Genomic DNA, 12,366 nt, shown 5'->3' with positions numbered 1-12,366 from the left:
ATGCAGAATGATTACATTTAGTATTCAAAATTATGTGTAAAACTCCACTCAGTGTTCTTAAACACTGGGAGGATGGTTTGCAGCAGGAATATATTAATGCAGGTGGAGTTTTTTAAACAGTTCATGTATAAATAATACATTATTGTTAATTATTGAAATGAAGATCCTATTAGATAATTGAACCGTCACATTGGTTCCAGCAGTGGTTATACTGCTCATAGCAGTTACAAGCTACAGTGATCAATGCTTGACTCCACAAACATTCAGCTATCAGACAGTAGCAGGTCTGAGAGATTTGAGATCTATTGTTTCTGCAGTGTTGAACGTCATGCTGTGTTTACTTTACAGCTTGTTGAGCCACTCCCGTGACTGTATTGATACAGCAGGCATGTCAAATCTTTTCATTTCTTTGCTGAAAGAGGGGCAGCCCTTTGTTAGAATGGAGTATCTCTCACATAGACCCTTATTTAAAAGAACATCCTCTATGATGATGGACAACATGCATGATGACTTTTGGATATGAAAGTTTGCTATGCCAAAATGAGTCTACAATGAAGGCTCCACTGAAAACTGCTCATTTTGTAACACGTCTGACTTTGATGCAAATCAACGGACAGCAGTGGGATGATGAAACTGAATATTTATGGTCTTTCCCTGAACCAGAGATGTTCCCGAGTACTTTCAAGCCATTTTAACAGCAGATGAAATTGCACTTGAAAGTTGTAGGCAGGTTGCTTGACACCTGAAATGAGAAACTCAAGTGCTTTTTACTTTTGTGAGCAAATCATTAAACTATCTCTCTTTTCAGTGACACAATGATGCACAATGGTGTATTTAAACGTTGGTGTATAGCGAGTGTAAATGCTACAGATGTTATGTATCTTTAACCTTCAGCTTATGGAGTTGAAACATTACATTAAATCAATGCCTCCTTTTCTTTCTTCCTGCAACAGAATGCATCAGCTCTCTGCAGACACTGTCTCTGAATCGTCTTGGCCCCTGGTTGGGGGGTCGTGAGCAACTACCATGACGTACAGCAACACCAGCACACTGACAGCCAACTTCAGTGAGGCTTTAGATGACTATGGCTCCGGTGGAAACATCTACAGGCCCTTCTCAGTTTTCAGCGTTCTCACTCTTACTTTACTGGCAATGCTGGTAGTGGCCACATTTGTGTGGAACTTGTTGGTGCTGGTGACTATCCTTAGGGTGAGAACATTCCACCGAGTACCTCACAATCTGGTGGCCTCCATGGCCATCTCGGATGTGATGGTGGCCGCGCTGGTCATGCCGCTCAGCCTGGTGCACGAGCTGAATGGGAGGCTTTGGAAACTGGGCCGTGTGCTGTGTCAGATTTGGATCTCGTTTGATGTGCTCTGCTGCACAGCCAGCATCTGGAACGTGACAGCCATTGCATTGGACCGCTACTGGTCCATCACCAGGCACCTGGAGTACACACTCAAGACTCGAAAAAAGATCTCCAATGTGATGATTGCACTAACTTGGCTGTTGTCCTCCATTATCTCTTTGTCACCTCTGTTTGGCTGGGGGGAGACGTACTCAGAGGGGATGAAGTGCCAGGTGAGCCAGGAGCCGTCCTACACCATCTTTTCCACCTTTGGGGCGTTTTACCTTCCACTTTGTGTGGTTCTGTTTGTTTACTGGAAGATCTACAAGGCTGCCAAATTTCGGATTGGCTCCCGCAAGACGAATACAATCACACCCATGGCTGAGGTGATTATTTATTTCTATTTTGAAATCACAGTTTCCTTACAGTAACTCCTTATTTTTATAAGTCAAGATCTGATCACTGTTTTTTTTTAAGTCAAATTATAAGAACATCTTCTCTTGAAACTTGCCAACTCCCCTGATCTGTAAATGTGGATTGCTGTGCCATTGTTTATTATTTTTACTGATGAGCTGTTTATCAGTAATCAGGGAAACATACAAGTTTCTGGAGAGTGAGTGTAGGGAAAAATAATTGTAGTCATCTTGCTCATCACCACCAGCTTGTTGATGTGCAGAGGCTGAAGGTAGATGGCTATAAATATGCTTTCCGGCACTGTTAATGGGCCACTGCACCTTCTAAGCTTTGCAGTTTATCTAATCAGCACACATAAAGGTCTAGATCTGTTCCGCATTGCATTAGCAAACATTTAATCAGGGAAGTTTCCTCTGTGAAAATTGAGTTGCCCCCGACTTTTCATCGACAATTTGACTCCCCAAAGCACACCATTAGCAGTGAATATTCTGTGCTTTTGAAAATCATATAACATTTTGGATCCACAGATGGCAGAAATATGTCACAGAGAATGCACTCTAATGGCTTTTTTTTCTTTTTATAACGTGTGCAATTTCCCTTTTGTTTTGCAGCTGCGGCATCATTTTGTCCAACATTAGGAGCTTGTGGTCAAGGTGGACAAGTCACTAGATAAATAAGCCACATCTGTTATTGCATTGCTTCTGTCAAGATTCATCACACAGGCAGTCAATCTTGGAGAAATCGCAATTATATGGAATATATTAAACGAGGGATTTTGTTTTCCACCGTGTATTGTTGGATTATTTGCATTCAATTTCAAACTCCTGTCATTTCCAAGTGTAAATCAAGCCCTGTAAAGTGTCTTTTTAAACAATGATATTAGCAGTGGCATTCAAGAGAACCTCCTGCTCTTATGTATCAAAAACCAACTCAGACATTAACACATACACACATGAACAGATTACAGTAAAAATGAGTGTATTAATAGGTATGATGAACAGTAAAGGTTCCTGACCTTGTTGCACAAAGAACTCTCTGGCCGAGGCCATAAAATTGATAGTTTCAGAATAAGATTTGAGTCACTGCAGATACGCAAGGGAAAAAAAAAACACCCACACTCACTCCTGTACTCATAATGAATATGGAATATGTTGTTTTTTCTTTCAAATTTAAACTGTTCATGCCATCAAATCAAATCTGACTGCTGAACAAGGAGGATTCTTCCATTTTGGGGGCAAGACTTTCTTCCTTCATCTGTTGTCCCTGTACATGCAGAAAGCAAATTCATTCATGTTATTTCTCACTCATGCCAAAGCCCTTTTTATATCTGCTAAAATATTTTCCCATCAATGTAAACTAAATTGTTTGGCAACCTTTTAGGGAAGCAATGTTCCCCAACGTTCATGGCCGTTGTTCAGTAGAATTCTGTATTTGCAGCACAAAACTCGTTTAGCTTTTCCTTCCACAATTTGGTGCACATAGAGATTAAACTAACAAGGAAGAGATATCAAGCAGCGGAATTAAGGAGACTTGGGACAGAACCAGGCTACTTGTTTATCTTTGCTCAGTGACAGTAATACTATGCTTCACTGAGCCTTTCAAGTCCTTGCTAAAGCTGCACATCTGACCCTCTGGGGTTTAATATCTATTTCTTATAATTGACTCAGCTAGATTACTTATAAAAAAAGTGCTTGTATACTCATCCCTGTAATGTACAATCCAGTAATGAACTTGATATTAAGATGAGTCAAACACACAAAGATCAAAAAGTATAAGAAACAAACTCTCACTGAATCTCACTTAACTTTATCCATATCAAACAGGCAACATTAATGATCGGGGCTTTTGAAAATTGCCCTCCAACACTTGCCAATCATTGGAAAAAGAAATTAGCATTCTAACCAAGAGACATCAAAGGATGCTTTTTGTTTTTTTTTTCTTCAGAAAAATCCTTTCTTTTTTCCATTTCTATTTCTATTCAATACATTATTTGTACTATGACTGAAAACAGTTCTATGAGATTCTGTTTCTTTTTTGTATTTCTTATTCATAGTCAAGTTCCTCGTATACATCACTGCAATGTAAATTGGCTGATATATCTGATAACTGACATATAGAACTTGTTTTTACATAGTAGAGTTGAGGAAAAATGGGTTGGTGAGTATTACTAGATCTGGACACCCCACTCTGATTCCACATGCTGTTTTAACCCACACTCTTCGACTGTCTCCATTTCTTCACTCCAAAATCTAAATGATCACAACTTGTTGAATTTTTAATTGATTTCTTACTTTTGTAGGCATGTTTTTTTTAGTTTTTTTTACTGTATATAGACTGGCTGCCATTTGTTTATTTTGCTGTTGTTTGGTTAACTTCAATTATTTTGAATGTGCTACAAAAATTTAATTGGCTTGACTTATACTTTTTAAAATGAAAAATGAATCCACTGAATACACATAGTCACAACGAACTCTAAGTGTGATTTCATAGCATCATGGATCTTCATACATAGAAATAAAACACGAGTGAAGTGCTGCATCGGCAAAACTAAATCCAGTTTATTTCCTTTAGCTCAGTCAAGGAGTGTCGCTTCTCCTGCTTCTATCTATAATGTGTGTATATTTGTGTGTGTTTAATTGTTAGGCAGCCAGGTCAGTTGAAATAGCAGGGAAAAGAAAAAGAGACATCCGGCCATTTTTCAGAGCACAAAAGCATCAAGTAAGTAGAATGTCAAAGGCAGTTTGTTCAATCTTCCTTAGAAAAGAGTGAAGTGATGATGGAAATGTTGTATAATGGTGTCATTAGGAGACAGGAGCACAGAGACCAGAACTGGGCTCAGAGATACAGGGACAGCCAGACAGAGGCAGAGAGTCTCAGGTAAGTTTGTTAAGCTTTTATCAGTCGTATGCTAAATGGAGCCCTATCACATTTAGAACTCTAAGAACTCAATTGGAAAAGTGTAAGGATTGAAATCAGAAAGAAAGTCTGAGAATTTCAAAGACAGCTCAAGGGACAGGAGCATGTTGTATGATGATAACACTACTGCCAGCAACTGTCCCCCTCAGGATTAGCTCTTGGGAATATTTTTCTTTATTGTCATCAATTCATGGAGCGACTTTAACAGCACATCAATCTTCTCTTTCAAAAGGATTGTAATGTTAAGAGGCAGTGACACATTTCACTTACTTACAGCAGCTGATCGAGACATAGTTTTACCTCAGGCCTTATTGATATTGTGACTGATAGCGAGCAAATCCTTCTGACGCAGCCTGTTGGGTTGATGGACTTATGATAAATGAGGAGTTTTACCAGCAGCTCTGTTAAATTTTAGTTTATGGAGTTGTGTCCCTGTTGTTTTTTCAGTTGCAAAGTCAATAAATACTTGGAAGTTTGGAAAAAGCTTAACTGATTTGCAGTACTGTGCAAAACTCTTGGGTCCCACCTAATTTCTGTATGTTTTGCTCGCAGTGAGCCAAACTTTTGTTCTCATTTAAAGTGCTCTTGGACAATAATTCTCCAGGCTTTCTGAAGGTCTTTCAGCTTTATTTTTATTTTTTTGGAAAGGACTGCTTTTTAACTAATTTTCAATCCACTCCCTGTTCATTTTCAGAGGGATGTTTGTTGTTGTTGCTGTTGTTATTACTTTTAGTACTTTTCAGCACTTGTTTGTTCTCAGTTTTGAACTGTCTATGAAAAATAAATTTGCAAAAATGGCTCTATCTATGAACTAAGCCCAAAACGAGTACAGTCTAACAGGCATAAAATAATTTGTTTAACCAGCAAGGTGATTTCCAAAGAGGAAGGGAAAAGGAGTGAAAAGGCTGAGGTATGCCAAATAACACAAGAACTGGAAGATCTAAAAATCAGTGACTGAATCCTCCCCAGAGCCCGGACCTCAACATTATTGAAGCAGTGTGGCATCATCTTGACAGAAAACGAAACAAAAGGCAGCCAACATCCAAAGAAGAGCTTTGAAATGTCTTTCAATAAGCCTTGAGAACTATTCCTGAAGACTACTTAAAGAAATTACAACAGAGATTGTAACAATCTTTGGTAAAACAGCTTCTGATTGCTCAACTGTTGTGCGTAATAACATTGCTAAAAGGGATGCTAATAACAGCAGAGCAGTTTTTTTCAATAAAAGATGAATTACAATCACAGAAGACCTGTGACAGGCTGGCGACCTGGAAAGAGTTTTGTCCTGTCTTTCACTCAATGACAGCTGGGATAGACTTCAGCCTCTCTGTAACCCCAAAGTGAAGTGAATGAAGGAATCACAAAAGGCATTCAGTGTTTATCAGTATGAAATGATTTTGTAAAACTTCTATAATTTGAACTAAAACACCATAGATTATGGATAGATTTAAAAGCTTCTGAAATGGTTATGTCAGTACCTGATATGAGTTGTTGACTTTGGCAAGTGAAAGGGGCTGGAGGAGAGTTATACTGCAATGGCCTAAGCTTAAGTTATTGATTCCATTTCCTGTCTTGTCTTCTTTGGCTGGCAAAGTCAAATTGTTCAGGTGAAGTATCACATATTGAACTTTTGATTTACACATTTCTGAAATGACAGCTCCTCTGGCCTCCTTTGGCCACGAGAAAAACACTTTAGCTGTGTCCTATTTTTATTTACAGTGTAAATTGCAGTTTAACATCACTGTTTGGAACAAAACACGAAACATTTTTGCTTTTAAAATCGGCCTTTGCTGTAACTGGATTTATTTAATCTATCTTAATAGTTGCGAAGCCTTGTCAACCCAAAATGGGTTCAACTAAATTTATTCCAGATTCATTCTACTAAACACCCCCAACGGAATACAGCAGCATAACAGTGTAGAGTGGTAGCGTTTGAATGCTTAATTCCAGATACAGCTAAAAGCGTGGTTGTTCCTACAAAAGCTGTGACCTGGGCAGCTTCACCAGAAAAGTCAGCAGAGACAGTTAGCTGTCAGTTAGCTGAGACAGGCAACAAATGAAAGGAGGAAGTCATCAAATAAATGTTGACCTTTTATTTTCCCTTTTCCTGTATGCTCAGTAAGTCAGTGGTAAGGCACAAATAAGGCTGCTGCAAAAAGGAGATTAAGACAGTGCTTATGCTTCTTATACTTTTTGTTGTGTGTGTGTTTATATGAAATTAATGAACAATCTTTGGCTTCTTGATCTGCCTGTTGATTATCTCTATTCAGCAGTCTATAAACCACCATTTGTTGAGCAGCCACATAATATATACTGCAGTTACTGCCTCTTATTGGCCTATATTGTTGAGTGTAATGATTTTTATTTTTCTAAAGCAAACCAGGTTTGTCGGGCTTATTAATGAATCAATAGAGTAATGCTTTCTGTGATCGACTGACTTCTAGGTAAAGGAAGAAGCACAGCAGCCCCAGATGGTATTTACCGTGCGCCATGCAACAGTGACCTTCCAGACAGACGGGGACACATGGCGCGAGCAGAAGGAGAAAAAGGCGGCTCTCATGGTTGGCATCTTGATCGGTGTGTTCGTACTTTGCTGGATCCCCTTCTTCATCACTGAACTCATCGTGCCACTGTGCTCCTGTGACATCCCACCAATCTGGAAGAGCATCTTTTTGTGGCTCGGCTACTCCAACTCCTTCTTTAACCCACTCATATACACTGCCTTTAATAAGAACTACAACAATGCTTTAAGGAACCTCTTCTCCCGGCAGCGCTGAGGCACTCTGCAGGCTTGGTCGACAGACTACACCAGCTTCCACAGAGTTACTCTCTCAAACAGAACAAGACTAATCTGTGTTTGACACTTCATTTTCCTCCAAATGATTGATAACTAGAAAACATATCTTGAGTTTTATTAATGTCAGTGTGTTTTGATGAACAAAGAAGTAATCTCTCAGCTGGACTGTGATGGATGAATAAGCAAATGTATCTACAAAGACAGGAATTAATTGGTCGTGTTCTGTGCCGTCCACATATAGGTTTTATCTCTGTCAAGCTAATAAAAGAGAAAGACTTGTTTATACATTTTTACAACAGTTTCATCATCATGTGAGAGGCTGCTTGAGATGAGAGCAGAGCTACGAGAACTTTTAAAGAAAAATCTGTCAGAAGCAAACAGAATGAACCTCATGAATAATAAACAAAGAACTGAACTGTGGATCTCGCGCATAAAGAGACAAGAGAATAATACTTATTTATAACAAGTAAAGAATTAAAGGGATAGAAAGGAATTTATTAAAGAAAAGAGGTATTGTGAGAGCTGAAAACTCTCCAAGAAAGCCATAAGCTGCACAGAGAGCTCCACCAAAAATAAATGCTCCATTAAGTGGTATCGCTCTCAATTTATTCAAACATGTTTATAGCTAAAGGTGCATTCAGTTCCCTGATCCTGACTTTACATCCCACACAGATTTTAAATCCGCACACACATTCCTTCATGTGAGCAACAAAATAGCAGAACAAGTCATTATTTCCCTCGTCTGTAAATAACTCGCTCTGTTGAGGATCATCAGCCACAAATTATGGCATACAACTCCAGTTCTATTAACTGTGAGGCAATACAGAGGACAATGTTGTTAAAAAGCTTTTTTCAGACAGCACATCATGAGAAGGGCACTTGAAGAGTATAGTAATCCACTATAGTCAATGCCCTATCTAACAATTCAACAATTTGAAAGATAAAGCAAACCTGATCTGAATCAAACATTTTAATCTCTCTCCATCTTTCCTTCCAGTTTGATGGAATTTTTTCAGGAAATGTTAAGGAATTACACAAACAAACATCAGAAATGGCCTTCCCTGCTTTTGCCTTGGCAGAGGACCAAAGAAACTGCACTTGGAAATGGAAAAAATAGATAAGACGGCCAGAGAAGTCAATAGCAATTAAACTGTGATTTAAAAAAATAGCCACATGTTGCCATTGTATTGAGAAGATAATGCACTGGGATTATACATGTTAGTAAGTCTGATTTATATCACTAAATTATAGTAACGGGTTATGGGGAAAGAAAGACAAAAAGGTCACAATGGAAAAAAATTGTTGGTGTGATGATTTTTTTCTTACTGTGGATCTTTTTTTTACATTTTATTTTTTAACAATATTAGTGTTTCATTCACAAATGGCCACGTTCTACTAAGAGTGTTCACCACTGTAAAAATCAATGACTGAATCTTTTATTAAACTGTGCAGTATATTGTTTTTGTCTTCTTTTAAATCACACATTACATCATATTGGGATAATAAAGCTATTCTTTTCAAAGTGACAGATTAAGAGCAAATGTCAATAAAGTGGATTATTTCCCAAAGGGGGGCAGGGAGCATCTGATAGTTCCTTCTAATAGATTGAGGGGTGGTTTTGGTTTTCGGCTGTATTAATATCCACTTATGCTTTACCTTTTTACAAAACAATGCAAAAATATGGAACTCGTGTAGAAAACATGTAGAGAGCATCAGTTGTACATTGACATCGTGGGGTAAATGGAGCTATTACCACTTTATTTATAACAACTATTATCTAAGTGTTATAACTCTTTTTTTTTGGGGGGGGGGGGGCACCAAACAAGACAAAGAATTTTAAAAATTATAATAACAGGACAGAAACTGGTTAAATATTAAAGGTTTCTTTTGCTGAAATAGCTTATCTATATCAATACAGAATGATATATGGTATGATATATTACAAGTTAGTAATGATTTTTTTTAGAATAAGTAGAGAGCAAAAATGGATTTCTGACATTTACACAGATACCTGGAATTCAGGCTTGGAAACGTGGAATTGCAGAGAATACTTTGTGTCTGCTTTTCATTTCTAACTACAAATTTCTATTGTATAGTACTATAACAAACCATGGATGTGACAAGAAATTCAGTAAAACCCAGCCCGAAAAAAAAAGGGAACAATGCTCCTTTTGGTCTGCAGTTGGGATTAGTAAGATATCAGCCAGTCGAGACCTTGGACCTTGGAGGAACAATAAAAGCTTTTCTCTGCAAGTGAAATTTGTACACAAAGTGTCTTGATGTTTAAATATATTCAAATTAAGTTTGTTATTGAAGTTTTGTTTCATGCTTCAATCTTTTAAATGCTTTCAGGCTTTGTCTTGTGAATTTTCCCCGTTTAGAAATTAGGCAAGTATAGACATCAAGTTGCCTGATTTCTTGCCTGACATTAATGTCTATGATTCACAAATTCTTCTGATCCACAGATCCCAGTTCAGACCAACAGTCATTAATTTAAGGTTATATTGATTTATAATACCAATTTACAGTCCTATGAGTAGCAGTGGCAGCTATGTTGAATTATTTGCTACTTAGGGGCTCTAGGTGTGGCCAGATTAAACAGTGAGTTATGGGCATACCCTCTGTATAATTTCTAATAGTTAGTGCATGTCTGCCTACAGTAATACATGCAGAAAGAATTTTTATCAGTTTTAGAAAGGATAATTTTTCTCATGTCGTATGCTCAGGTTGCTTTATAAAGAGGTATTGGCATGCCCTAAATCTCTCTCTGGTGGCACAGCCAGCACGCATATTTCAGAGTTTGCTACTGTTCAAAGTAGTACATCCCATCATGTCCCCAGGGAAGACAGCATGTGTGAAAATGTGGCTTGGCTAAAATGATTTAGGATTAGAACCACATGCCTCTGGCAAGGCAACCTGTGCTTCAGCTACTGAATTTTTCAACAAAAAGCCTCTACATGACACATGCTTGGAAAGGTAATGGTAAGGCAGATACAATCATGTGAATATTAAGGTTTTATGTATCAGGACATAATGAAAAAAAAAGGTTCTTATTAAGTCTTAAAACTGAGTAAATACAACCTCAGATGATTTAAAATGTGCCATTAATTTAGCAAAAACCAAGCTAAACTAAGCACACTGCAAGAGCAACGCGTTGGACAGGCCTTATGCTTGAAACTGGAGCAGCAATCAGTCTCAATTTTATTGGCCAGTGCCTCTGTAAACATTTGGGAACGTTGAACTGTTCCCAATATTCCACCAAAAGCTACGCTTACAAAATGAAGCAAGAGACTCTAAATTCAATTTGGCAATGCTAGACTTTACTCTATTGAAAGTGAATGAGAAGTGAGACCTTTGATGCCAGACATCAGCTCTCTGACTCCCTCGCTGTTTCACTTGTTTTTCTGTAACAGCTCAATCTTATCTAAACACAGACTGCACAGCTGGACTATAGAGATGAGGATACAAGTGGGCAAGGGTATGTATGCGAGATCTGATTGCATTTATCACACTCACTCTCTCATCTTCCACTCCATTCATTGACTGCTTTCCTCCAGGAAGTGGGGAAAAGTGGAGGTGATTGAAGATGAATGATTTGTCTATTTTTTTTTTTTGCCTCAGAATACAGATAGATAGACTTGGAATGCAAAAGGACTATTTATACATGGGTAGAAATGTGCCCTTAAATTCTTTGCTTAAAAATGTGTTGATAACCATTGATAAATACGATTAGCATAATTAGCCACAAATAAGTAAGCTGATTTATTCTTTCAGCTTCCTGGCATACTTTTGGGTTTCTCTGAATAATAACAATTTTCAGTGTGCTCAAAACACATTGCAGACCACAGAAAAACAGAGGGGGATTATATAAATTTTCATTTTCAAAAGAATATAACAAAATTGTATATTCAAAAGATATGTGTCTGAGCTGCTTTTCAGCATAAAGCATGACTAACATAACAATGTACTAAGTCTAAATGTCTAAATCTTTTTACACTGGGTAATGATGTTTAATCTTTATCTATCTTTATTCATTATCTTATGTGGACAACAGAAAATGCATCTCAGATTTGTTATAAAAAACCAACACACTCAAAGTCAAACTGACTTTGTAGTTATATGGAATTTGGATTATTTCTCCAGAGCCTATAAATGTGTTACTCATGTGAATTAAGTTTTTCTTTGCAATCTACAACATTTAACAGAAGTTACACCTACTGTACAAAACACCTCAAACCACTCTTTGTCAGGAAAAAAAAAAAACGTCCTGATCTCCATTTCACAACATATATGATTTAAGATTCCTTTTTATTGTCGCTATACAGCATTCTCATCCATCCATCTATTTTCCATACCTGCTTAATCCAATTTAGGGTTGAGGGGGGTTGGGGCTGTCATTGGGCGAGAGGCAGGGTACACCCTGCCAACACAGGGCGAAAAATGTAAACTTGAAATACTGTTTGAAGTTTAATTTTAGCCACATAGGTTAAAATTGTGAAAGCCTGGGGGAAGTACTGTGAAAGAGTTTCAGCACCAATTAATCATTTCTTTGCTGCAAACTGTAAACACAAGACATGTCATCTCTGTACAAATGGTTCATGTTGGGTTTTTTGTGCCTCTTCTCTCTTCCGACGTCCTACACTCATTCACTATAATAAGTCTACCCTGCAATGCCATGAATTGTTAATACACCGTATATGTGGAAAGTATCTTAAACAGATCTAGCAGATGCTGCTGTTTTGTTCTATTGGGCTGTGTTAAAATTAAAGAGGAATAAAACTATCTTCTGTGTTGTGTGCTTGTCTGCATTTCAATTTTACACCCTACTGAGCTTTTTCTAAACCAGGGGCAGACATAGAGAGACAAACATTTGAGAGAACATTAAAGAAAA

The 12,366-nt window shown here is 37.7% G+C and overlaps 1 protein-coding gene across 1 annotated transcript; it reads left to right on the top strand.

The window, feature by feature from the left end:
- Window positions 1–958: 958 nt before the first annotated feature.
- htr5ab (5-hydroxytryptamine (serotonin) receptor 5A, genome duplicate b) lies at window positions 959–8,919 on the top strand. Its single transcript, XM_072378414.1, has 4 exons — window positions 959–1,734; window positions 4,406–4,480; window positions 4,568–4,639; window positions 7,123–8,919. The coding sequence occupies exons 1-4, from the start codon at window positions 1,027–1,029 to the stop codon at window positions 7,453–7,455; spliced, it is 1,188 nt and encodes a 395-aa protein (XP_072234515.1). The 5' UTR covers window positions 959–1,026; the 3' UTR covers window positions 7,456–8,919.
- Window positions 8,920–12,366: the final 3,447 nt, after the last annotated feature.

The sequence above is a fragment of the Leuresthes tenuis genome, unplaced genomic scaffold, assembly GCF_036924035.1.
Source record: "Leuresthes tenuis unplaced genomic scaffold, fLeuTen1.0.hap1 SCAF_24, whole genome shotgun sequence".
NCBI lineage: Eukaryota > Metazoa > Chordata > Actinopteri > Atheriniformes > Atherinopsidae > Leuresthes > Leuresthes tenuis.
This window is presented reverse-complemented; position numbering and strand designations above follow the sequence as displayed.